Source organism: Balearica regulorum, chromosome 2 (genome assembly GCF_011004875.1).
Source record: "Balearica regulorum gibbericeps isolate bBalReg1 chromosome 2, bBalReg1.pri, whole genome shotgun sequence".
Classification (NCBI taxonomy): domain Eukaryota; kingdom Metazoa; phylum Chordata; class Aves; order Gruiformes; family Gruidae; genus Balearica; species Balearica regulorum.
In genome coordinates, this window is record NC_046185.1 from 67,816,397 (window position 1) to 67,844,122 (window position 27,726).

At 39.6% G+C, this 27,726-nt stretch overlaps 2 protein-coding genes across 2 annotated transcripts in view; one reads left to right on the forward strand and one right to left on the reverse strand.

Annotated features, from left to right (window-relative positions):
- The first annotated feature begins 158 nt into the window (after positions 1-158).
- Positions 159-10,242, forward strand: ABITRAM (actin binding transcription modulator). Its single transcript, XM_075744640.1, has 6 exons — positions 159-281; positions 355-406; positions 4,230-4,359; positions 5,147-5,223; positions 5,295-5,364; positions 5,436-10,242. The coding sequence occupies exons 1-6, from the start codon at positions 227-229 to the stop codon at positions 5,562-5,564; spliced, it is 513 nt and encodes a 170-aa protein (XP_075600755.1). The 5' UTR covers positions 159-226; the 3' UTR covers positions 5,565-10,242.
- The window catches only part of CTNNAL1 (catenin alpha like 1), a 63,407-nt gene continuing 41,056 nt past the window's right edge, over positions 5,376-27,726 (reverse strand). Inside the window, exons 8-19 of the mRNA XM_075744639.1 lie at positions 26,888-26,974; positions 23,511-23,669; positions 21,209-21,301; positions 20,750-20,900; positions 14,588-14,625; positions 11,272-11,322; positions 11,017-11,171; positions 10,208-10,256; positions 9,691-9,747; positions 9,430-9,549; positions 7,076-7,159; positions 5,376-6,971 (exon numbers count right to left, since the gene is read on the reverse strand). Of these exons, the coding sequence (XP_075600754.1) occupies positions 6,810-6,971; positions 7,076-7,159; positions 9,430-9,549; positions 9,691-9,747; positions 10,208-10,256; positions 11,017-11,171; positions 11,272-11,322; positions 14,588-14,625; positions 20,750-20,900; positions 21,209-21,301; positions 23,511-23,669; positions 26,888-26,974 (1,206 nt within the window). The 3' untranslated portion in view covers positions 5,376-6,809. The remainder of the gene's footprint in view (positions 6,972-7,075; positions 7,160-9,429; positions 9,550-9,690; positions 9,748-10,207; positions 10,257-11,016; positions 11,172-11,271; positions 11,323-14,587; positions 14,626-20,749; positions 20,901-21,208; positions 21,302-23,510; positions 23,670-26,887; positions 26,975-27,726) is intronic.

Below are 27,726 nucleotides of genomic sequence, written 5' to 3' on the forward strand. Positions count from 1 at the left end.
AAACCCGCCTGCCTTGTACTCGGCTGGGGGCTGAGGAAAGAGTTTTTTCCGTAGAACCGTTCTCGCCTTCCGCGCCTCTCCTCACGGGGCGGTGCTGGGGCGGCACCGGGAAGGGCCGGGGGCACGGAGGGACCGGGGCCGCCTCCGCCGGAACCACCGCCCGACGGCTGCGGGACCGCCGGTCCGTCATCGCGGCGCGCCGGTGAGGCGGGGCTGGGCGGGCGGCATGGCGGCGGCACCGGGCGGCGCGGAGCGGTACTTTACGCGCTGGTACAAGCCAGGTACCGCCGGGACAGGGGCCGGGGCCGGGTCGGGAGCGGCGGGGCGGTGACTGATGTTCGTGCCCTGTTGCAGACGTGAAGGGGCGGCCGTGCGAGGACTTCTGCGTGCTGCAGCACTCCAACAGGCGAGTGGCGTGAGGGGGGTGAGGGGTGCTGGGGGGGTGAGGGGCGCTGGGGAGCCGCCTCCGCTCTCTCTCGCGGGCAGGTGCTTGCGGTCAGCCCAGACCGCGGGGGTCTGACTCTTGGGAAGCCTCCGGCTTGCTTCAGAGAAGGAACCGCCGCGCCTTTACGACAGGACGGGGAGCCCTCCCGCCTTCTCCCGTCACCAGTGCGGGCTGAGGCCGAGCAGCCCCCAGCCCGCCCGGCGCCCCTTTTCCTTGGAGGAGAGCAGCCATCGCTGCGGCTCGCTCGTAGCTGGGCTGCTGAACCGACAGGCATCACACTCCTGCTGAAACGCCTGGAGTGGGACAGGTGGGAAGTAGCAGGCGAGCCTGGATTTTTCTGGAAGATGGGAGAGTGACAAATCCTAGCCCTCCTATATCCTTCTTTAATTACTACCCCGGTAAAAACAGTGGAGCTTAAACTCCTTCCCCCCATATTGTTCAGTAGTTTTTTAAAAGGACCCTTCAGTGTGCGTAGTGCTGCCCTTGCGTCTGCACCCTCTCCTGCTGAAAGGGCCCTTTACATCATCTTCAGAAGAGCAACATTTCATAAAACTTTTCCGCAGTGACATTTAGAAGTAGTCCATTTAACTTCGTTTCTAGGAAATTAATTGGCTCAGTTTGAGCCAATAGCTTTTTCTCTATATAATTTAATTGCTTTTAATTGTACGTTCATGTACTACAGACTGAATACAAGATAGGAAATAAAATGTCACACGTTGTTTTTACTTTGATGTAGCTGCACATCCAGTCATTTGGAATAAATCAACGCCATACCTCGTTTGGACTCTAATATTAAAGAGACCTTACCTTCCCGTGCTCCTGCCCTGCCACCACAGCCTGACTGCAGGGTGGCTTGGTGGCATCAGGACTGTTTCTGGGGTGTTTAGTCCCTGGGGGAAGAAGAGAACCTAACAAAAACTGGCAGTGCCAAGTTCTCACGCTTGGAGGGAAGGTGAGGAGGTGTTTGTTGTGGCCAGCGGGGTGCCCGCTCCTGTTCGGAACGCAGGGTAAGAGGAAGGGCACGCTTGGTGCAGGGCAGAGCCATCGCCTCGCTGCAGCCTTCAGACCTGGGGCTTCTCTGGCTGTTTCAGGCAGCTCACGGTCTCGTTCTCTGGAAACAGAAACCCGAGTCCCTGGGAATAACGGGTATGACAGCAACAGCAAGGAAGGCCACCCTTGTATTTGCACTAAATATGTAGTTATTGGTCTCAGTTGTCTAATATAAAAACCTTTCTCTTAACAACAGTTTAAAGCCTGTTGATATGGGGGGGGGGAAGAAATAAAAAATATAAAACTTTTGTTCAACTGTCTATAAAGATTATTTTGCTATTTTGAATTCTGAAATATCAAGACCCTTGGTTTCTACAGCAGCTTTACTCTGTAAAGTATTTCATCATTATTACATGTGGGGCTGTAGATTGCTTTGAGATTTTTAAGCAGTGCAAAATTCTCTGCTGCTTTGCTTTGTTTTGTTTTGCGAGGTCTCAGCTCCAATAGCTGTCAGCCCCAAATCCTCTTCCCCTTAGAAAGAGGCTGGGGTGGAGAGGAGGTAGCTTTGAGCTGCTGGGGCACGCTGAAAGCATCCGCTGGCATCCGTCTCCCTCTTGCGGGGAGCTGCGCAGCGAGAGCTTGTGGAGATGCGACAGTGCAGGGAGATGGATGCAGCATCCGCACAGAAAGCTGGTTCTGTGCCACAGTGTCCTCTACAGTTACTGTTCTGTTCATTCTGGTCCTTGCCCTAGGTTTTAAACTCTTCTTAAACAGACGGATAGCTTTGTCTCTGTTCATTTACTGGCAAGTTCTGGGCTCTCCATGCGTGGTTCTAAACCAGGGATGAAGGTAGGCCTAGTCTCTACAGCTGGGCTTGCCTCAAGCTTGCCAGTTTTGTGACAAGAAAAAGATAAAATGCAAGCAGCAGGTTAACTAAAGCCCAGATGACCGCAGGAGTCATCTCTGTAATTTTTCACCACTAATGGCCTCTAGCTGTTCTGAGAAACATGGCCTTGTGTTACAGTTTCCTACAGAAGCACCCCGTGCTTCACTTGATCCTCTTGCGTATCAAGTATCTACTGCAGCTAGCAGAAAAGTGAACCGAGTATGCTCATGTGGGGCACAACAGGTAGAAGAGCTCTAAGCTTATGTAAAAGCCTGTTTAAGAATTGTACTGCTTTTGGTGATCCAGTCTAGTGTCTCAAAATAAAGCACCTTCTGCAGGGGGTTGCTTTAGGTCAGAACGCAATTTTCATTTGGTTTGGTACAGCAGACGTCAAGATACCCTGAAGAAAGTGAGTCTGATTTGATCCTGTATCTGACATTGTCATAAGTGGGAAACTAAAATTTGTCTCTGATCAACAGCCAACAATTGTCCTCCGTTCTTCTTCATTAGCTCAGGTAAATTGTGTTCTGGGTTACCCTACTCAGTCTCTTGCTGTGCCCCAGACCTGTCTATCCTTGCTTTCTACCTGGGCCTGGTAGGTGCCCGCGCTGTGACTCACACTGACCTATCGATCGGCTTTACTTTGATTCTGTGAGCACAGTCTTACTCCCTCTAGCGTTAAGCAGTAAAGTTAAGAAGAGCTTTCACAACACTGGTAGTCTTACTAGTGTGTGTTGGTTTTGCGTGGCAAGGTTTTGGTAGCGGGGAGGGCTACAGGGGTGGCTTCTGTGAGAAGCTGCTAGAAGCTTCCCCTGTGTCTGACAGAGCCAATGCCAGCCGGCTCCAAGACGGACCCGCCGCTGGCCAAGGCCAAGCCAATCAGTGCCTCTGTGATAACATAGTTAAGAAGGGAAAAAAAAGTTAGAGAGAACTTTTGCAGCCAGAGAGAGGAGTGAGAAGATGTAAGAACATCTGCAGACACCAAGGTCAGTGCAGAAGGAGGGGCAGGAGGTGCTCCAGGCACCGGAGCAAGATTCCCCTGCAGCCCGTGGTGAAGACCATGGTGAAGCAGGCTGTCCCCCTGCAGCCCATGGAGGAAGGATGAGGGGGTGTAGAGATTCCACCTGCAGCCCGTGGAGGACCCCACGCCGGAGCAGGTGGAGGCACCTGAAGGAGGCTGTGACCCCGTGGGAAGCCCACACTGGAGCAAGCTCCTGGCAGGACCTGTGGACCCGTGGAGAGAGGAGCCCACGCCAGAGCAGGTTTGCTGGCAGGACTTGTGACCCCGTGGGGGACCCACACTGGAGCAGTTCGTGAAGGACTGTCTCCCGTGAGAGGGACTCCATGCTGGAGCAGGGGAACGATGAGAGGAGTCCTCCCCCTGAGGACGAAGAAGTGGCAGAAACACCGCGTGATGAACTGACCGTAACCCCCACTCCCCGTCCCCCTGTGCCGCTGAGGTTGAAGCCGGGAGTGAAGTTGAGCCCGGGAAGATGGGAGGGGTGGGGGGAGGTGTTTTAAGATTTGATTTTATTTCTGATTCCTCTACTCTGTTTTGCTTAGTAATAAATTAGATGAATTCCCTCTCTAAGTTCGGTCTGTTTTGCTCATGACGATAATTAGTGAATGATCTCTCCCTGTCCTTATCTCGACCCGTAAGCTTTTTTCGTTGTACTTTTTCTCCCCTGTCTAATGAAAGAGGGCAGTGATAGAGCAGCTCTGGTGGGCACCTGGCCCTCAGCCAGGGTCAACCCACCACACTAGTGTTTTTAGACTAGGAGCCCTAAGGAAGTACTATCAGTTTTAAATCCTGCCAGTACAGGCAGAGAAGGTTGTGGAGTTGCTTAGAGCACCTAAGAGCACAGCTTCTCACAACTACAGTGTTAAGAATTATATTTCTCATTGCAGAATCTGTGTCATCACCTTAGCAGAAGCACATCCTCTTCTTCAAACGGGAAAAACAATTACGAGCATTAATTACCAAATCAGTGCCAACTGTAGCAGACTCCAGAATAAGGTCTCTGGGAAGTCAAAAAGGGTACGTACGGCTTTTTGATTTGGTTAGTTTTCATCTCTTAGAGCACATAAGACTGTCTGTCCTTTCTAGGATAGAGACTTACCAAGTTACCTTTGCATTTTATTTTAAAACACTCCCTCCACAGCTGCAGATTTCAGACTTTTCTCAAGAGGTGCCTGTCTGACTGTCCCAGCCAGGGTCTTGCGGTGCTCCTGCAGCACCAGTGGCTCCCAGTGTTGCTCAAAGCAAGGCTAACAGCCGCTTTTAGCAATTCTTTTTCATAGTAGCTAGAGGGACTTAAACATGCATTTATAGATAAAAAATGGTTCCCACCAAAATGCCAAGGATTTGGAGACTACTGGTTTTGTCAAACAGACCTCGATAACAGATGGCCTAGTTCAGTGTGCTCATGGTGGGTTTTCAATTATGTGGTTTAACCTGGTTCTACCAAAATCAACTGTGCCAGTTTTCTCCTCTCTTTGCCGATTTTAATCTGCTCAAACTACAAGTCTGTTATTGCACAAGAAACTTAACTATGACTAAATTTGGGAGCTCTTACAAGCTTCTGATCTATTTGTGCACAGAATGAAGTTACTGTCACATTCCCTGCTGCAGGGAAGCACGGTTGTGTCACTTGCAGTGACCTGTTGCTATCACACCTCCTTGCGTTGTTCTGCAGCACACAAACTTCTTGAGTTGCTGATGGTAATACTTTTAAAAGCCCTGTGTAATTAAAAGTGTATATGTATATGTGTGTGTGTGTATGTGTGTATATATATATTATTTTTTTTTTCCCCCCCAAATGCAGGGAGCTCAGTTTTTAACAGAACTTGCCCCTCTGTGCAGGATATCTTCATCAGATGGAGAGGAATACACCATTTATAGGTAAGGTTTTCCCCTTTTTCTTCTTACCTTGACATACCATGCACTTTTACTGAAACTTAACACTTTTGCAGTTGTATACGAGGACGTCTGATAGAAGTGAATGAAAACATTCTTAGCAATCCAGCTATTCTGCAAGAAAAGGTAAGAAAAACTTTTTTGCTTTTTTATTTTCTAACTTTTATTTCGCTACTAACTTCAGCCTTGCTTTTTAGCCATCAACGGAGGGATACATCGCTGTAGTTCTGCCCAAATTTGAAGAAAGCAAGAGTATAACTCAAGGACTTCTGACGCAAAAGGAGTATGAGGAAGTTTTGTTGAAACGTCTTAATTCTTCTTCATGAAATTAATTATCCAGGTATCATCTGTATTTGATACTAAGTAAGCTACTTTTGTGCACTGTAACTGTCATGGTATTGAAAGGCCTAGTGCCTGTTTTTTAAAGTGGAACTCCAAAACAGTTGTTTCATAGAAGAATAAAACTGTTCAAATAGTTTGTATATTAAAATTTGCTTTCTTTTTTTTCTCTCGATTCTAGCACTGCAAGTTTTAAAATAAGCACAGAATGGTATGTGGAGAGTATTTATGTTCCACAGGCAGCTTTGCTTCTGCTCAGTACAAGCATAACACATACAGAAAAATCATCTGATTTAGCTATCACTTAATTTAGCTAAACTAGTACAATGTGGAGTTTGACAAAGGTGAATTGAAAATAAAAATGCAACAGAAGCCTATGTACAAAGAGCAGATAAACTTGAAAATATGTATTTCACACCAGGTTCTATTTTCATAGAGTTGAGTAATGCCCTCTGTACAGAAGTTTGTCATAATCAGTATCTATTTTCTTAAATTTTAAATGGTATAATGTAATGTCTACATAATACTTAGGTGGTTCTACATGCAATTCAAATTCTGCTCAGTAAGTTTTAAAAAAAAAAAAAGTAAGCAACAGCTGCCATCTACAAATAAAGATAGTAAAAGAAAAAGGGTTTGAGTCAAGAGTATTAATCACTTAGAAATAGACTTTTGGAAATATGAATCATGTCAACAAGATTGAAATTCAGTGGTGCAGCTACTGAAAGAGGGTTGGGTTTGTTTTTTTTTCTAGAACTACTTCATTGCAGGTATAACTCGTAACTAAGGTAACATTTCAGTGCTTCAGGCCGCAGCCTTTCAGACTATATTCCTGATTCTGCTTTATCAAATACATAGACTGAAATAGGCCAGAGATGAGTTTACAGACTTCAGCAGTAGTGTTACATATAGCATATGCAGCACAAGGGTCTTGATATAAAATGTCTATTAGCAGCATCTTTGGGTTGAAACATCCATTAAGACATTCATAAGCATTAATTACAAACCTGGTATCAATAGTGAGCATAGGAAAGGCATTCACATTATAAAAATACATAACGATTAGACTAGTTGGTGTTGTAATTGCTAAGTAATGGGACATCTATTAGATGTGACAAAGGTCAACAGTTTTAATTCAAATTAACCTGGTTTGACTTTCCACAAATGAAAGCAATACTGAGAATTCAGCAAGTGTTATTTTCAAATGGGAGTTCCTGCATTTCTAAGTGCTATAATTACTTGCTCTCTAAAAATGTCATGTTTGTTACATGATTTTCTAAAGACTTGATGCCAAATGTCTCAGCTCTCCTTTCTGGAGTATGTGCATTTGTACCAGTTCGTATTCTGTCTTCTCTCCATGGTGGAGCAGGTTTAAGACAGCCATTTCCTGCTTTATTCTGTATTAAAAAAAAAAGATTTCTTAAAACCAAACAAAACAACCCCTAACAAAAACCTTCCCCCCAAAAAACTTTAAAATACTGCAGATGAACCAAGTACTCACCTTTCTCAGTAACTTGCAGCAAAGTGGAAGAAGCTGACATAACAGAGTCATCACGTTCCTTGTTTTCAGGATGCATGCATCAACCTAAACAAGGCAATTAGAGTAGAGTAAGACCACTGATTACTTTTATTAGGCAATTGTTTAATACATGAGATGATGATATACCATTTCAAGCTTGAATAGGTAATATTTTTCCTTCATAAATCCCTTCTAATGAAAAGGTTTTGCCTAGCTTTTTAAAATTTCTCTATATAGTACATGTAAAGCAACAGCATCCCTTCTGTTAACCCAAGACTTGAGCTAGGAAGCAGAAGGGAATGACACACATCCCAGGAGAAGGAACTAATAATAATATAATAGTAAACAGTAATATAAGTTTCTTGGAAAGGAGCTCTTACCATCTAAATATGACTCATAATTCTTCCTTTTATGTCCTGTCAGCATGATTTAGGAAGCCATGCATCCTGTAAGCTTTACCTTGATATGAATTACACTAAAAAGTTTGCCAAATCTGAAAGCATTTGAGTTTATGCCTCAAATCTAACACTCAGTGCAGGTCACAAGTCTGGGCCCCTCCAGAAACATTACTTTGATAAGCTATTACCACTATGCAGTGATAGATCACTCTATAAACAGACTGGAGTTCCCATTTAGTTTAGCTAGAGAGAGTAAAACAAACCACGCAGTAGCCCTGAGGTGCTCGGTTTGGCTTTGAGAGGCTTGGATGGTCTAGGCAGTTCCAGTCCCTGCTGTAAAACTGAAACCTCATGTCCATAGCTCATTGGAAACTAATGTCCAGGTGCACAGAACTGGCCTTGCTCACGTTGATCATGTTGCTTCTCAGGGACACTTGAAGTTCTTCAAAAAAGAACTTCAAAAAGAACGTCTATTCCCCACTAAAGTTTGCAGATATACTTACGGTGGTAACAATGCTGACACTTTTACAGCAGCTGTGTAGATTTTTACTTAAAGCAAATAAGAATAATATCAGAATAAACTCTGGGCAGTCTAGCGTAGACTCTACCTACTGAGCAGCAAGCAGGTATTTCAGTAACAGTCTTTGGGATTTGGAACTTGTTATGTTTATGTTAAGCATCAAAGAACAGAATAACAATAATTATTACAGCAGTGGAAATACAAATTACCTTCATTAATATTTTGATCACTGAGGTCCTTTCTTAGTGAGGTATGCTTAATTACAGTTCACATTTCTCTGAATGAAGTCCTAGTGGACTACAGCATTACTACTGTAATCTAGTGGATTACAGTATTATTATATACAGCATTACTCCATCTCGTATTATTCAGCTGAGAATTCTCAGTTGCAGCACGATAAAATTCCAGTACCTCTCTTTATCTAGTAGGTAAATTGAGGGAGATATTGACCGAAGTTCTTTGAAAAAGGTTCTCAGCAGTAAAAAGCAATATTAAGTATTGGAAGCCTATGGGCACCTTGCCACCTTTTTTCTTTTTTTAGAGCAGTCCAAAACTGTCATTGTCTTGGGAAACATTTCTGTAAACTCTTTCACTAACAGTGAAATCCAAAACCCAAATGATAATTTCAGTATTTGTAGTAAGAGGAAGTAAAAAAAAAAAAAAAATCCCATTACTTATTTTAGTGATTCTTAACCTGTAATGTTGATAAGCTAGGGATAGGGAAGCTGTTCCTTAAAACATTAATATCAGTGATATATGTCTGTGGCCATTGGGCCAGCTACACAAAACTTGGATATCTGTGCTCCCTGAAGAAAACATTCATATAAGCCTGTAGAGTAATACTTTCCAAGCTATCCACTGCCAGGCTTCCAGGTGTGCTGGGTGCCAGGGTACCATACTTTGCCTCCTGTCAAACTCTCAGCGTGAACGAGGGGGTCAGGTCAGGATAAACTTCACTGAAGCCCTCTCTGCTGGGGGTGGGGGGCAGGGGGGGAGAAGTCTAGAACACAGTAGCACCGGTGCTGAAGAACATCCCTTCCGGGCACAAGACAGTGCAGTAAATGGCGTGGTTACAGTTATCAGTGAGGGATGACCTTCAGCAAGAAGAACTGTTCTTGCTGTTCTTCCTCTATGCTTTGCACATCAGCTTCTCAAAATACATTAAGTGCTAAAATGTACTTCCAAGTTGAAGTAAATTCCTCTTCTGCATGAGGAACAGCAACAATGACATAGCAGAAAAATGCTTGCATAACAGTGTAAAATTTTGTACTTTAATTAATTTTTACGGTTCTCTGTCAATCCAAGAGTTCAGCTGTCATGAACTGTTTCATATTTTAACAGGAGCATAAATTAGTAAGTTACTATATTTCAAAATGAGTTAAGTCATACTTTCAGAATATATATAACTTTTACCTTACCTTGGCAAATGTCGCACTTTTACCCTGAACAGAAGCTTTAGCTGTTACCTGGAGCTGCTTGCACATAGAGATCAGTTTTTCAGCCTCCAACAGAAGCAAAGGTTTGTCATCATCATGTACCTAAAAAGCATTGCATGAGGACAAAACCAGTCTGTGTTAAAGGCTCTGATATTAAGTTAACGGAGAAGGTAACACAACCAGCTTTTAAGCAGCGTCACTAGTGTCATAAGCTGAATGGCTGTTTTAGAGGTCATACATCACCTGATGAGAAAAGGCATGAAGAGCTGAAGCAAGCTTTGTGCCCTCTGTAGCAAAAATCTGAAAGGGAGAGAAAACATGTAACAAAATGAACTGCAATGGAAGATGAGGCTTTTTCTCCTTGTTTTAATAAATAGTGTACTATAAGCCGGAAATACTTGCGATAGTTGTGTACATTTATAATTAACAACTCAGCAGTGTGGAGTGACTTCTGAAATAAAAGGCTACTGACCTGAGCTAAGTGACACAATGATACTACTAATGCATTGAAGTCCACTGTATTTGCTGTAATGCCTATCTACCATTCCTACTCCTAACTGGAATCTGTCAGTTTAATGAAGCTACTACTGAAACACTGAAATGTTAGTTGTTAGAAAGTATGTACCAGAGTTAGGCTGCTTAAAAACTACAGTTGCCAATTCATGGTACAGTGTACTTATGTGTAAGGAACCAGACAGTTAAGTTCCAATTTGTTCTTCACTCGGAGTTCCTAACTCCTATTTTGTTAAAAATGTATTACCTCTGCTTGATGAAATAAATCTTGAGTAGTTTTCAGAAGTCCTTCTCCTCTGTGGGAAATAATGAAAACGGAATATATGCCATGTATAGACTGCAGGTTATTTTGCCTGCTACTTGCACAGTTTATAGTATCTCTCTCTCTCACCCCCATTCACACCACTGAACTATAACATACCACTCTTTTAGAAGATACTATGCACAACAATAACTTACTACAGGAACTGCATTTCAAAGTATTATATAAACACCTCAGTGGCTAGAGCACTACTGGAAATTAGCAATGGTTCTCTTACCAGCCGAACAAGGACAGAAACCCATGTCCCTGGCATACCATGTATTATTGGACTACTAGGTAAGAAAAATCTCAACTCTTATAATGAAACCACAAACCCTTATTTGAAGAATTTAGAAAGCTGACATTGCATGGGCATGTTTCAGGAGAACACCTTCCAGTACAGCAAAGATCAGTAATTCCAATCTATAGTTATATACCTCTGCTTTAATTCCCTTTATTTTAAGAGTATTTATGAACATGCTTCTTAAAATGTTCTCCGTACCCAAGAGGTATTTAAATAGCTGTTCTGCAACAAAACAGATGTTTAACACTTAAAAAAACCCCAAACCACCCCTAGTTTTATTATTAAACAGCTTAGAAATTCACAAGAATTTATAAAGCATAAAGGTAGAAATTAAAGCTCTTTTCTGAATGTGTCCCAATTGTTATACTTTGAAAATTAAATTGTCTTATTTCTTACAAACACTGTTAATGCTCTTCTCCCCACCAAAACATGCTGCATACAGTGTAATTACCTGGTAAATAAATACATGGAGTAGGCCATACTTGACATGCCTTGTCCATGTTGCACGATCTCATTCTCCTGATCCTCCCATTTCTCTGTCTCAGAATCCACACTGGATGTGAGCAGATGCAATTCTAATCCCAGTTTTGCAATTTTCGCTTGTTCCTGTAAATGGTAACCATATTTATGGCACTTGAAAATAAATTCTTCAGACAAGAGGAAAAAAAATTAAAATTTTTTTTTTACTAAAACAATGGCATCTTACCTCAGTATCTAGTTTGACTGGCTTTAATGCTTTCAGATTTGCATTATGCTTCTGTTTCAAACAAAAAAATAATATTTTTTAAATAAAAGGAATTAGTAATAATTTTACTAACAAATCGTAAGAGGTGGTGTATAGGCAGAGGTAGACTTTGCAGGAGAGTTCCAGTGGTTCAGACAAACTTCTCAGCAGAGGCTGAGAACCTGTTCTGATCTGGCTGTCTTCCCAAAATGGCATGTGCAAGCAGGGTCAGTGCCTACAGACACCCTAAAGCTTCAAGGAAAAGACGTCTTCCACAGTTCTAAGACTCCACTTCCTCACCCAGTACCATCTCTTCCCCTTAGCCTCTAAATCCTCAGTAATACTTAGGACTAAATAAACAGTCTTAATTAGGAGCTACTGCACTGATTTTTCCATCAAAGATGATACTGATCTAACAGGGACTTGGAAGTTGATTTGGCTAGTAGCAAGCTGATCTGGGGTACAACCCAGGTAAATGCTAGTATGACAACGTAGCTGATTATCTGTGTCACTTTGCTGAAGCAGCTGGAAGCAAATACTGAAACTTTGATCTTGTTATGGGTTTCCTTCTTTTATTTAAGTCATCAACTATCCAAAATATCAGTCTGGCTACGAGCCAAATATTGGCTCAGGTTAAAACAATCATCAGTGGTACTGATGAGTGGAACACCTGATAAGGCAGAGCTTGCCAACTGCATCACACACGCAGCAACACACGACTTGTTTCAAATCGAGCTGCGTGTGGAGAGCAGCAGTTCCTGGCTTTAGCTTCACATGCCGGTGCTGTCACTGTGCAAAGACAGCAAAAACTAACAAGACATGGGAGCTGCAGCCCACATTCAAAAACTGTATGGGAGTGCAGGGGAATGGAAAGTACAAAGTTGGAGTCATAATTTGGAGAGGCATGAGCCACCGGAGGTTGGATGACAGCAGGGCAGGACTGAGATCCCTGTCTGAGAATCTGAAAAGAGCTGCTATTCATTAGTGGGAGTACCTGGGCAAATTAAGCTCAGTAATGCCTGCAGGGGGAAAAACAAAACAAAACCAAACCAAAAACCAAACCCCACCACTATTCATTGTGAACAGCATTAGAAATACGCTCCAGGTGCGATCTCCATCTCTCAATTCAGGAGTTTGAGCAATAATAAAAATACTATTATTGAAGTTCCTACTGCAATTTGCTGCTCAGTTTAGCTTTCATGCCATTTCTCTTTTCCCATCCCCAAATTTTTAAATATTCTGGATCTTATGAATGTCTACCCAGATTAGAAACTATAAATCTGCCTATGTATTAGAAATGCTGATCTCATATCAAAAAATTTAGCAAAAAGTGTAAGAAGTGATACTCCTAATTGTCATTTCAGTTTGATCATACTGTGTATTAGAGATGCAATTCAAGAAATGCTGGTTTCAAGGCAGAGTCTTCAAAGAAAAAAGGAACACAAAGCCAAATTAGGTTTGTATGTAAATACAAACTTTGGGCTACAAGGTATGACAAATATTTAAGCTGCTGAGTGAGGTTATTTAAGAAAACCAGCACTCTAGCACAGGTATGTTTTTCTATCCACAAATAACGAAAGAAACCTCAAAATGTTTGTCAGATTTGTGGTATGCTCCATTCTATTGGAGCGTTCATGCTATTTGAATAGAATTGGTAAAAATCAGATAAGCAGTTACTCTGCTTTTAAAACATAATTTGACACCTAACACTATAGAGAAAAATATGTCTGTGCATTAAGCATACAGATGAATCATCACTACTGCTCTGTCCTCAACTATGGCATGGTCTAGGACTCATTACCAGCAAACAGCACAGTCACAGTTGAACAGATCTAACAAAATATGTAATCTAATTAGATCGACAGGAAGAGTGTGACTTCTGTGCAGGGACAGCGTGGGCTTTAGCCAGGCACAGCAGAGCTCTACGATGGTGGTACGGAGAGACGAGGCAGTACCAAGAGTCACAGCACTGAGAAGGCTGGCAGTTCCAAAGGTTAGGCAAAGCAATTGCTCTGTGAAGAAACTGTTGTCTTGTGGACATAATCTACATTTTCTGTCTGTTTCCAAACTGTCTGTTAATCATAACTCCCCCGAACCTATGCATCTTGCAAAATCAAAAAGGCGGCAGCAACCTTTCAAACAACAACAAAGCAGAACTGTTTAAATCCTGAGCACAAAGTTGTTATTGAAAGTATTTTTAAAAGTCATATGAATCAGTAAGTAGGAATCTGACTTCAAACATCTCCTCTTTAAATACCGGATGAAGTCCAGAAGCTATGTAGCTTAGTCAAACCAGTGAGGGACAAAAACCCTATCAAAAGTCACTGAACCAATCCATTTTCCAGCCTCGATATTTAGTTCCATGACTCTGAAATTCACCCATGCTCACCCAGCCTAACGTTCTATTCTACTTAAATCTGCAGATTGGATTTATAATGTATGACCTTTTCTCTTTCCCTTATCATTACGGGCTAGAAGTAATATGTTGTGTTTGAAGTCACAGAATTGCACGACAGGAGACACGGAGACAGGTGATCATTTCACACCCAAATTCCTCAACACTACAGGTTAAGGAAAGAAAAGGAGAGACAGAAACAAGCTACAGCTTACAGTACCTTCCCAGATCATTCTTCCCCTTCTTCCTACCCATGAAAAGATTCTGTATGTAGCAAGTGAATCAAATGACTGATTACATGATACTAACAAAGTTTAGGAGGTTTCCTAACACACAGGTGCTCCCAGAAACAATGTAATATCCATTATAATCAGCTAAGGATATTGATTACCTCACAACTTAAACCTAGGCTTTTGGTGTAGCTTTTTTCTCTGCATTAAAAACATTTCAGATCAAAGAAGAAAACAGGAACTCATTATTTGAAGCGTCTACAATAGGCTCAAACTTGTCCCTTTATTCCAAATAGGTCAGCTCAGGCAAAAATGTAAAAAAAATAATCAGATTACCAAGACTTATTTTCAGTATATTGCAGCATTTCCTTACTGTTTTAATAGTAACAATGCATTTTTTTTATTATATAGTGTGACAGTTGAGTACATGGTAAAAAATTATCATATTAATGAATGGGAATTAAAGCATATTATGTAACTAGTTACCCTAGTTTTCAGTATGTCTGTTATTCATTTAATAACTTGACAAAGTTTGGTATTTTACTGTCAGCCATGCAGTCAGGATGTGTGTTACCAAGGTATTGCTACATCCTCATCAAGGTGTAACACGGAAAGAAGTCAATTAGTTAAGAGCAGATCTAATGTAAATACAACAATCCCAAATGCAACTTACCCCGGGTCTGGGCAGTGATAGGTAGACACGCTTCTCTCCTATGAAGAACACACACATTTACACCAAAATTTGTATGGAGATTTTAATGAATGGGATCACATGCCTTACTTCATCCTTCCTTAGGTTGCAGTACTACAAAAGCAAATTACTTACCTGTCCTTCCTCCTCATTGAATATTGCAGAGGATTGCCTGTCTCGTGCTTCCAGAGAGAGACAAGCCAGGAACTCTGTACTGTTCAGTCTTAGCTCTCAGCAACTGGCAGTTAAGAAAGCTCCTCTGAACAGTTTCCCCTCACTAAGATTTCTAGTCCCCTGCATGCAATCCACAACCGAGTAAAGAAACTCTTTCCAGTGACTGAGTAGCTATCGCTACGTGCACTCATTGCAGAGTACAGAACGTGCAATGGTAGTTCCAGGTAAAGCTTTTCTTGGCATGGGTTGGACGGTATGAAATTTGGAGTAGGCAATGCCACTAGTGAGAAATACCTAGGTAGGTTCTTCTAAGTAATGCCAATTAAATCCTGATGTTGTACTGTACTATACATAACCTTGTGCGCGCTGTACTTTATAAAGAAAACAGTTTTAAAGCATTTTGCACACTTACTATTTCTTACATCCCCAGGAGCCTCAGATATTCCAAGTCTGAGCAAAACAAATGGTGGGAAAAAAAATATTTTAGGTGTTAAGGGCTATGAGGGTGATTAGGGCACTGGAGCATCTCTTGTCTGAGGAAAGGCTGGGAGAGCTGGGTCTGTTTAGTCTGGAGAAGAGAAGACTATCTATGAACACTTACATTTATTACAATAGATTCAGGAGAGGAAAGTTGACTATATAAAATTACAGTAAAAAAACTTGAAAGCTAGTGAAAAATAGATTTTACCTGAAGAAACAAAGGGCTACTACCATAGATATTGGTACCAGGTTTGCATAGAGATGATGCACCTCAGACAAAGAACAAGAAACAAACCCCCCTACAATTGCTATTTCCTCCTCTTCTAACAGCTCCTAGAAAAATTCCATTCTGAGTGCTCAGAAGACAGTTCTCTTGTACATTCATGATTTTTTGAAAGTATGCTCTTTATCTCCTGACACCACAGAAAGATCATGAGCTCCATGTCTAGGCAACTGACTCCTAGAAAACAAACTTCAGTAAGTTGACAAGTGTCCCTCAACCCTCTTTATAAGTATGAAAAAATGAATTCTTCCTTTCTAAGATGACTACTTCCTTCCCCTACCCAGTTTTGCAAAAGATAAAATGAGCTACCAGGGCACAAGCTGCCTAAATATCTTTTTCAGAATGCAGAGCTACTTGGATATTAATTGCCCAAACATGCATCCAAGCAAGATTTCTCACTAAAGACTGATATGAGAAGTGATTTACAACATCCTATATATCAAAATATCAGCTAAAAGGCATGTAAGAAAGCATGTAAGACATACCAAGAACAAAAGCTAACTTGTAAGTTTAAAATGCTGTAGTATAGAAGATCTCCTTGGTGATACGTAAAAACCTGATGTACCACGTTAAAAAAAGTTGAAACACAGAAAGCTTTGTTTGACGTAACAAATGTACTACAAATGCACGCTGAGATAACATATTACTCACGCATATAAGGTGGGCATTCAGAATTATGGAAACCAAATGGAAAGAGGTGGTGAACAGAAATAAGAAAAAAAATATTTTGGTCTTCAAGCAATTTCCATTATTTGGCTTTGCAAGGTTTAGTTGCTCACCATATTCAGAAAGAGAAAGGATGTTATTTATTTCTTGGAACATTTAAAAAAAAAAAACCACCAAAAAACATGAGCACACACACACAAACCACCCCATCATCTCACTGCACCCACAGATATCAAACCTTTCAAAAGCACAGATCAACTCAGGCCAGAGATAATCCTACTTCATCAGAAAATACTTAATTACATGAGTTTAATCACAGAATTTATATTTGACTCCATTAACAGAATACACATACTTTTTTTTCAGGTATTTAACTTCCTTTGTAAGTCAGATCTTCGCTATAATAGCAAAAGACTTTTTGCTGTATTATGATCTTCCTTTTATTTTTCCAGTCTGCTTTTGTTTCTCCTAATGTGTTTTCTCTAATGTGTTTTTTTATTTAAAATAATTTTTAATATTGCATCCTCTTTGTCTTCTAATTTTCTGCTCTCTAGTAGTTCCAACCATGTTTTTCCCTCCAAAATGCCACTATTTCAACTTCTAAATCCTGGTTTTGATCTCACTTATCTCAAAGTAGGATGGCTGCATCCCTGCTTCACCCTTCTTTCTAGAACTCTTTAATTTCTAAATTCTGAAATTCTGATCTGTGTTCCCTATTCAGGAACTACAGCCCTCCCAAATTCTCATAGTCATTAAACTCCTCTCAAATCAAGTGAGCAAAAGAGGAGGGCAGAAAAGGAAGTCATCTTCATAAATCTTTCTCTCACTTGTGACCAAGTTAGAAGGGAGCAATCAGAGGATTATTCACATTCTTCTCCAACGTGCTGAAACCAAAAGGTTAGAAGGAAAAAAAGAAAGAGATTGGCTGACCTCCAACAGATTGGATCAATGAAAGGTACTTTCGTTAGGTGATTCATCTCAAAGCGCAAAAGCCTCAAAGTCAAGTATCTTAAACTTGTAATTCTCAGGTTTCTGCACTGCCAGTGGAGAGCAAACCCATCCATCCCCCGCCGAACCAAACCTCCCAGCTGACAGGAGCTGCCCTGAAGAGGAGCCCGGCACTCTCCCCAGCCCAGGCCAGCCATGCAACCTTTCAAACACCAGCGCTGAGCAGAATGGGTCTCCTCACCACTGGATGAAAAAGTGTTTTAGGATTAAGCAGAAGAAGTCCAACTCCACTGCACAGTTCTGGGCTGTGGTGTGCTCACCAACCTCCCCCACCCCTATGTGTGGGTACACCCCCTCCCCAACACAAGCCCATTTCAATTTTGGCATTAATTCCATTTAATTCCATTAAAATTGAGTAAAATATTGCTTCATGTCCAAGCTAAATGTGGCGCTCTATCCATGTGAGCTTTGAACCTCTGTATGAGAAATACCTGATTTTCTGATAGGAAAGAAACACTGGGTAAGGACTTGTGCAATTGCTTGTAAAAATAAAAAAAAAGTGGTGTAAATAATGTGAAACTAGTGTAATCGGAAAAATGCTTATTTTATTAGATGTGTCCAGCACATTTAGTCACCATTCAATTTTTACCTTTTAAGCTGTATTCTGAACTCTCAAAGCCAAATATTTAAATTGGTAGTACAAAAATACAAGTTTTTAAACTGAGGAGAGAAAAAAAAATATACCTTCTTACTGTAATTCTATCTTTTGTTACACACAATCACAATTCTACTAGGAATAAAGCACTTGTTACATTTTAGTCCATAATATAAAGATACTTTTACCAACCTCAACATTAAGACAAGTATCATGAGGTACAAGAAGAATAAAATCTTATAAAATATTGTGAAACTTCACTGTGTTTGGAGGAAAAATTTTTGTGAATGCCACTCCTATAATCTCTTAGAAAACAAATAGTTTAATTTATTAATTGGGACATCGGTAGTGATTTCTAGGAGAAAAAAAAAAAGGTGGAGGGGGTGTATTTGGGTGAGAGTTTTTTGGTGGGGTTTTTTTGTGTTTGTGGGGGGTTTTGGGGGGTTTATTTTGGACAAGAGTCACTCTGGAGTCCAACAAGAGAGAACAAGCAAACCAAAAAAAAAAAGATTAGCCCACAACACAGAGAAAAACTTTGTAGAAGATGGGTGGATATAGGAGGTCAAATTATTTCTAAGGAGATAATTGAGAGTTAATGTGAAACAATCCAAATTCAGAGAGAAGTCCCTCACTAGGCTGGGCCACAAGACAAGGAAAGCTGAGACATGATTTCTTAAGCATCATTTTGGCAGTACAAGACCTAGTGCACCCAAGGCCAGATAAAGAATACAATCTACGCTTATTATCTTACCAATGGTGGTATCAGAACACTTTATGCTGAAGGAAAGACTGAGAAAGGAGAGACACTAAACAAGAACGGACTCATTGGGCTATGCCAAACGGGAGAAGTTAGTCTCCGCTGCAGCCAGGCTCACGCACGCTATAGCCTCCAACAGGCTCAGCAACACCTACCCATCCTCTTCTTTCTCCTTCAAGCAACAACACTGGGGATCCCTTGTGAAATGATGCTTTAAAGAAATTGGAAAGTACCATTTGTGGAAAATGTCTGTTACCTGCTGTCAACAGCCACAAAAGAAGAGAAAGTTACTAACCACAGGAGGCTGGGAATTTGCCGCAACACTTCAAGAACTATTTGTTTGGAGAGCCAAGTATACACTTTGCTGTGGCTGCATGATTCTCATACTACTATTTTTAAACACAGTAATATATATAGACATTACAATATACATACATATACAGTATATATATACACAGTACATATATACAGTATAACAATATATATTACTCTCTCCATATATTACTCTTTAAAAATATGTACCTGCACACCTATGCACACATAAACATGTAAAACCCTGCTAAACCATTGTATAAATATGAAAAAGAATCTCATAACTGCATGATCAGCCCTGCAAATTCTGAATTTGTTGGAACATATTAATATTAGAGTAATATCGTATTTTTAATTGCATTATATAAAATTTAATGCTATGTTTAAAGAAAGTCAGTATGTTCTTGGCTCCCAAAACAAACAGAAAACCCACTGAACGTTAAAAAGCCCATAAACAGGATCTCTGATCTAATGCATTGCTATACATCTTTAAATGGCATTCTGGACCAAGGTGGAAGAACAAGTAGCAGAACAATCACCTCAAATTCCCAATAACCTGCGCTACACACAATTATTGTAAACCCACTCAGAATTCCAACAGATGTTTTCCTTTTACAAGTCTTCAGGCTCAGACACACATTCATCTAGGAACCAGAAGCAACAATTTAAGATATTACTGCTCTGTGGTTGGTTGTTTACTGTCCTCACAACAAAGCTGGCAGAAAATAACTGCTTACACAAAAACCTGACAAAGTACAGAAAGTTAAAACTGACAAAATAAACTCTAAAAATTAAAAAAGTCTCTCGTTAATGGCAAGATGAAGTACTGTATCATTGATAAAGTGTCATCTAACCTGAATAAGGATTTACTTTTTCTCTATCCTAAATTAAAAAAAAATTAAGTCCCTGTATTTAACTAAATCTAAACTTTTAAACCTGAGTGATTTTCTTAAAAATACAAGACATTCATTATTATTATTATATATTACATTCTATCTCTATGCAATTATACCTTAAAGACTGAAACAAACATGTAGCTGCAAGAAGTATGACAGGCTACACTAAAGACATCATCTGAAAAAAAAATATTGTTAGATAAAAATGAAAAACAAAATGGCTTCCATTTTTAAGGTAAATTGCCCTATGCTAAAAGTAAACACAGAATGTTTTTCTTAAGATTCCAAGATTTTCTTCTACATGTTGTACAAATACCAATAAACTTACCAACCAGAGAAAATATCCCAAGATAGTGCAGAGTCATCAGAGATTCCATCCAGGAGAAAGGACAGCAGTTTAAAAATCAAATAACTACATTCACTACGTTATGAAGTGAATACAAGGCAAGCTGACAGTACAGAATGTCATATGTGTATATATATTTGTGTATATATATTTTCCAGAAATACAGGAAATTAATTAAACATGTCACAGAATTCAAGTTGTATCTTGATTGTTATGAAGTGGTATGCCCTAGACAAACCAAAAGGTGGGATGAAAACCCTATACCCCTAATATTTGGGCACCGCTGGCAAAGAGTTGTCTCAAATACTTTTGTGTCCTTTGAACAATTCCATTTGATTTTGCTGGAACTAATCACAGTGCAGAAATTTAAACATACCTAGTTTTACACAAATCAAGCCTTTACGTTTTTGGCTCTTTTTCTTGGAAAAAATCCAGTAAGCACCCCAATTTGACATCTACACAAAACCAATATATTTGTGTATTGCCACCTAGATTCCACATTGCCATACGGGATGTGGGATTGTTTATTATGCTCTTCTCTTAAGAAAACAGTATTTACTAAATCACACTTAAAATTCTTGGATGTTTTGAAAACTACATTTTACTATTTGTACATAGCATTCTTACCTCTTCTTCCTTCAAACACATCATTGATTTCTCTTAACAACATAGACATGTCACTCAGTTGAGACTCCCAGGCCTCACAGAACACCTCAAGATTTTCTTTTGCAATCTTGCTAGATGGGTGTAATGCCAGTGTTTCTGCAGCAGAAATTATCTAGACAGAGAACGAAATATTTATCATTGGAAGTCCTAGTAAATAGTATTGCACATGAATTCACAAATGCCCTCACAGGCAAAATACAAAATTAAACTGTTACTATTATGTCTTTGTAGTGTATTCATCTGACATTTGCAGGCTTGATGATCTGCCTTGTGCATTCTTTTAGCTACCGCCCTATATTAAAGCACAACTTTCTTAGAAGTATTTTGAACAGTTCAACATTAAGTGTCCAAAAAAATTCATAGAAGTAATTTTTATTTATTTGTATCCAGTAGAAGTGGCCGGATAAAAGCTAAGCGTACCTGTGGGCCAGTGACCTGAAAGGTATCTTCTGCATGTATGCAAGTAATCTCGAGGGGCTCAGTTCCAGAAACATGCCTCAATAAACGACACATCTAAATATTTTTTATAAATTTAAAGAGAAAAGAATGGCAAAAGATATGCTTTCATTAGTAGTGAGAAAAGGTCCGCATGCACAAACACACACACACAAAGTTATTGATAGTCCTTTCACAAACTCATTGGGGACTGCACAGCTGGGTATTTCTCAGCATTTACAATAAAAACAAGGCTAAATCCTGATTTGGGATGTGTAGAAAATCACCAAGAAAAAGAAAATTCTTATAAATATATAAAACCAGAACAACAATTTCACAGATTTATGACTTAATAAACCTGAAAGTAATCAGATACCTATAGAACTTGGAAAAATTGTAGCATAAGTCACTTCACCAAAGCAGGCTTACTCAGCAATTAGCAACTATGTGGAAAATTTAGGCTTTCATCATCCAAGGGACTGAATTATCTTTGAGCACGTCAGTATCAAATTAATTGTGAACTTTGGGCTGAGAAGGAACGTTGAAGTTTTCAGATCAAAGGGAGAATTTATAAGATAGAGACAGCATATATGAAACTAACTGCACTGTCCATCATCAGAAATGCTATAAGGCCTCACATACAAACACTATTTAACCTCATGGTTATGCCTGGGGGGGAAAAAAAAAAAATATCAGTGTCTCACTGGAACAGTAAGTAGTCAGAGAAAAAGGGGACATTAAAGTCGAAATTAAAAATCCACAGCATTGATTTGCCAGTCCCAGAAGTTCAAGTGTGTTGCTTCTGCGTATTCATACTTCTGTGATGAAAACTCAAGCCCCATGTGATATCAGAATTTTTGAGAAATTAATGAGTATTAGATGCCATGCAAGTATAGCTTCTGGCATCACCACGTTCCAGATCAAAATGATGTACCTTTGTATGTCTCCTACTTGGTAGTTACTTCTGCTCCACCTTAAGACCACAGTATGTAACAGAATTCGTAGAAGTGAAGCAAAACTACATATGCACACACTCTTGAATAATTTAAAAAAAAAAAAAGAAATTACAAAAAAAATCTCCACAGTATGCCTGAAAACTTAATAAACGAATTGGGAAGTTCTATTTGAGTCAATAGTACAAGCTATGCTCCGATAAGTTCAACACACCAATATTGTATAGATGCTAAAATTCCATAAACGGTTCTAGCACAGAGAAAATATAAATGCAAAATATGAAACTTGTGTCTTTCTCACTCTGCCTAGCTCAGTGCTCCAACACTATCTGAGCAAGCCTTGCTCTCACAGCACGCACTTCCTAATGCAACTCAGTACCTCTGCCTAACACCATACATCACAAAGACCGCAGGCTGAAAGGCAACCCTCATCATCTTGGAAAGGAACAAAAAAAGAGGCCATACCATTAATGTCATCACCAAGAGGAGATCACAAAGATCTCAGAGAAATCGCCCCTGAGGCAGCATTCTTTGTGCTATCTCACACTGTGGGTTGGAAGTGAGGAATGCTCATAAATGCAATACCTCTCTAATGCTTCCAATTCATGCTTGTTCTGAATCGTGTCATCTGAATCTTCATCTACTCACAGATAATTTTCTCTCTGTCAGATGAGAGAGCACAAGGTATACGTGGTAGACATCTGCTACACAGATGCTCATAAGAGCCATGATCTCTCTGTAGTCTTGGAAGTATTATTTGTTCACATATATGTGGATACTACCATATGCAGCCATGCATGTATCAGTACATGAAACACGCACTCTGCTTTTCACAGAGGAGAAAACATTTTCAGTGGCCCTCTGTTGACTGACAAGAACTACACAAGATCTTCAAAACAGTCAAGTTCAGTGAATTAAGAAATCTTACATTCCCAGCATTCTTAAAATTTGTCTTTGTGTTCAGCTGCTGCTGGATGCCTACTGCTTGAAAGAACAAGTCTGTCATCTCTACTTGGATCAAGAAATGTATTTTTAAAAGAATATTTTAGCCCCAGTATGTACATACAGATAATACAGAGTTAAACAACAAGTTAGAGTCTACGTCCAGGAGAAATGGGTAAGACTACATCCCTTCTACCACATCTGTATGCCACAGTGACTCCTCTGGCTCAGACCATACCAAGAACACTACAAAATTCAACACTATGTGAGGAAATAAAATAAAATAAAAATGACAAAAAACCCCACTAAAGCTTTCTTAAGGAACAGATTAAGACAAATATGGCCACTCATTTTCTAAATGCCTCATAAAATGAAAGCAGCCATGAACTCACCTCAACAAGTTGTTCTTTCTGCTCTGATAGCTTGCAAGTATATTCTGCTACAGCTTCAAGATTTCCTTCTGCTCCTGTGATTTTTAATGCTTTGAGAACCATATGATCCGTATGATATTTTAGCAGATCTGCTGCCAAAGATGTTGCTGCATTGTGGACCTTGAATAGCATGAAAAGAAGGAGAAATAAACCTTGGAAGGAAAAAACTGCATCCAGTATCAAATCAAATAAACTTCAAAGACAGATTGATTTTTCCAAGAAGTAAAAAATTTACTGCCATGAAAGCTCATATAGAGCCTGTGTATTATCTGGGGCTTTAATTCTTCAGTTACTATTCAAAGTACAAAGATAAAATCCACTACCAAAAAAAACCCAAACCCCCCAACAAAACCAAACAAACCACCCACAACCAAACATGGAGAGAAACAAAAGAGCAGCTGGGTAAAATCAGGACATGAAGTTATCACACTGCTGCTTTCTGATAATGTTACAGCTGGGAAAAAACAGAGGTGCAAATTTGGGGGCACCAAGTTTAGCATAAGCATGGCACAATGGCCACTATTTCTCATGAAGAACACATATTAACAGAACCAGACCAAAACCACATAGCATCTGAGTTTATAATATACCAGAATTAAGTTCCTGTGGATAAACTGAATTCTCAGTGATGCAAAGAAAAGTTTGAACATAATCAGCTTGTGACACAGCCTTAGAAAATTAAAAGCATCTTTTCTGCAAGGAGACTGAAGCCAGAGATGGGTCTTGGAGAAGTCTCAAGCACTCTCCCTGACCTCCCAACAAGCAAGGAGAAGCCTCCCTTTGAAACACATCCCTAAATCCAGACACACTTTCAGACCCATGGATCTCCTGAAATTGGGCTGTTTAGGACTTTGCTTGACAACAGCTATCAGCAACAGCTACTGCTAGTTCTAGTGACTAGTCATAGTAGCTTTACCTATGCGCTGTAATCAGCCTCATTTTAAAAACATAGGTAAAACCAAAAGAGCAAGCTTTAGAAAAAGCAGAGCATTCTTATGCTCGTAAGACTACTATGAGTCTGGTAATATTACACTCAATTTGCTGGACTGCACTGAATATACAAACTTGGCTGTTCAAGAAGGTTATTTTTCGAGTTCTTATGAATGCAATGAGCTTGAAATTGTGAAACTGGTGGGCCTTGACTCTGTAGAGGACAGAATGTTTACTAAAACAGTATGTTGGTTTTTTTATTCCACTGGACTCTACCTTCCCGCTTCCTCTGGCAGTACTTCCTGTGCAGTCCAGAATTAAGGGTTGTTTGGTGGGTTTTTGTTTGTTTATAATTTCATGCAAGAAACCTGAATTGTCTCAAAACCTGCTATGACTGGTTTTTAGAGAGAAATAAAAAAAGCTATGACAATCTGTTATAAACTATTTATATAGCATTGCTTGTGTGTCATTAAAATTAGCACAAACCACTAATACCAGAAATGAAGTCAGCTCTGAAGAACGGATATCTGCAAGCCTTGTAATGTTAGAGGAGAAACTGGCAATACTCATTTATATATAGGCTACATAGAGATTACCTTTTCATTAGAGATTCTTTTCATCCTGATCTAAAAAAGAAATCTACTTAATGTTGTCTCTGATCATTAGCAGGAAAATAATCTCAAGGAAGGAACATACCTTTTGTTTCTTCCATTAAGTGACAGAGATGGAAAAGAACTACTTTCAACAAGGCTGTCTTATGTTCTCAGCCACCCAGGCGCTCAAAAACATTTTAATTAGAGTCACAATACTTAAATTTCACCAACAGAGAGCCTGGTTGCTGACTGATACACCGCAGCACCCGAAGACAGACTGACAAGACAGTCCTTTTCAGCCATGTACAGAAGTATAGCTACTCTGAGATCAATCCAGGCACTACATAGAGAACAAGGAAAATTACATAATACTCTAAATTTACTTCTATGAGAAGTATTAATCCTGTGCATTTAAAAAAGCTCTTACTAAACAAGCTTTCATACTCTACAGGTCACTAAAACAAGTCATACAGAACTTAGGCTTTGTTAGCTTAGAAATCCAAACCCACTCAATCTGTTCCACAATTTCTAAACCAGCGTGCTACTTTTTCACCTGCATTGCTTTTAATATGGAGCTACATCACAGGGCACGAGTAACCCACTATTTTGTATTTTATGCCACCTCTGTTAGTTGGTTTACAGAAGGAAATTTTCTATTATTGTCACAAAATTCTTTGACTTAAATGTGTAGTCTTTGTTGCATGACATTTTTACAAATAGAAACCTGTGGGCAGGACAACATGGTAAGATTTACATTTATGGAGCTGCAAGAAAATACAAGATATTAACGATTTCTGCCACATACGATACTCCAGCCACCTTTAGCTTTATGATCTGTGCAATTGCATAGTTGCATACTATTTTGACCGGGAACCCTTCCTCCTCATTCAGCGCACTGGAGCGATGTTACTCAAAAAAGCATGATCTTAACAGTTAAAGCAGCTGAATGTCAGCTACTGACTTCCTACATCATGGTGATCAGAGAAAAAAAATTATTAATCAAAGTGCACAAATTACGTATCCTACATTTTCTGGGGGCCCAACACACTGCCTGACAGCAGAAGTGCAAAGCACTTAACTGAAATAGATTCAAAGCACTATTCAGATCTTCAGGACAGCTGCAGGAATTATATTCCGGAAGATGAAATTTCTCATTTTGAAATTTTTTCAATTTCTCATTTTCTCTCTATTAAAAAAAAATGCAGCATGATTTTTTGAGCACTTGAGGTTTTCCAGTTACAGCAGCTGAGAGCTCAGTTTGAGCAAGTTCACCATACTTCTCTGACATCTTTGCACTGCTCTGTAGCCTAGTATTGAAACCATCACTGTCCTTAGTCTTCATTTTTCCATCTGTTTAAAGGAACAATAATGCAAAGCAGTTGAAAAGATACCTGAATGCTCTGCAAATATTTTGGAAGCTGCCAGAAACCAGTAATTCTGTATTCTCAAATCTGTAGAACAGACAGGGAGCCAAGGCTATCTGTTAAGTGTGGGGGGGTGGACGACACACACTCTGATCAGCAAGTACAGTCCATCCCATGTATCATTTTTTTAAATTGTTCTCAGAGTTAGCAAAAAGCCTATGTATCCAACAAATTTCTAATCAGTTGTAAGGATGGATGCAGAAGATGATTGCATACTAGCTCCCTGATGTAATTCTGATTTAGCTACAGAATTCTGATTCTGATTTGTCTACAAATATATATATACCGTATATACTAGCCTTTTGGGGTACAGGATCCTATTTTACAACTTCATATACAAGTAAGAAATTCAAGCTTTTATTCAGTTTATGCTTGTTTAAACTAGACTTACCTCTCTTTTAAGTTCATTCATGCACTGGCATGTTTTTAAAATGGCTACTTCCAAGTCTTCCATGAGATCTTTTGTCTTCTGGTTTTGCTACAAACCAAAGAAAGCAACATTACACAGAAAATCCCACCTTCACATCATGTGTCATTACTTCAAGTTACTTTAGAAGATAGCTATTTCTTTCTAGATGTAATGTTTTCATTTGCACATCCTGTGTAAATTTTACTTGAAAAATTCCTTTCTAGAAATCTTTATCACCAAATCAGATCTAAAAATAAGTGATGCAAGCTAACTGACTCCTCCTGTTCAACAAGAATTTATTTCTAAACCTCACTGAGCTTTTTTCAGGAAAAGGGTTTCCTTAAGCTTCCAAAAATCTCCTGTCTAAACAACCTAAAGTAGAGCAACAGTTTAAGGTTTTGTTGGTTTGTTTTTAATGTAAGTACCCTTTTAAAATACAGTGGTACCTAAAACTTATACCAAATGTTCTATACTGAATTACAAAAAGGTTACTGAAAGCATCCTTGTAAGACTTCAAATCATTTTCTCATTTAAACAAGTACAGTTTGTTGAGGTAGCTTCAAGACAGAGCTCCCACTTCTGCAAATAGCACATATCTATGGAACTACCAAATCTCAAGAGACATACACTGGAAAAAGAGTTAAGTAGCAGTGGTTTTGCATTCTCGTCCAAAATATATTGGAAACTATTATCCTAGGTGGGACCATTAACATGGCCATAGCTGCAAAAGCATTAGCCCCTCAGAGACTAAATTAACATAAACATACACACACAAAATGCGTGTAGGTATAGACACGCACACCCTCTATTTAAAGGAAAAG

Coding starts and splice junctions, on each gene's coding strand:
- ABITRAM (XM_075744640.1), top strand. CDS start 227: ATGGCGGCGGCACCGGGCGGCGCGGAGCGGTACTTTACGCGCTGGTAC. Junction 407..4,229: donor GTGCTGCAGCACTCCAACAG/GCGAGTGGCGTG, acceptor TTCTCATTGCAG/AATCTGTGTCATCACCTTAG. Junction 5,224..5,294: donor GAGGAATACACCATTTATAG/GTAAGGTTTTCC, acceptor ACACTTTTGCAG/TTGTATACGAGGACGTCTGA.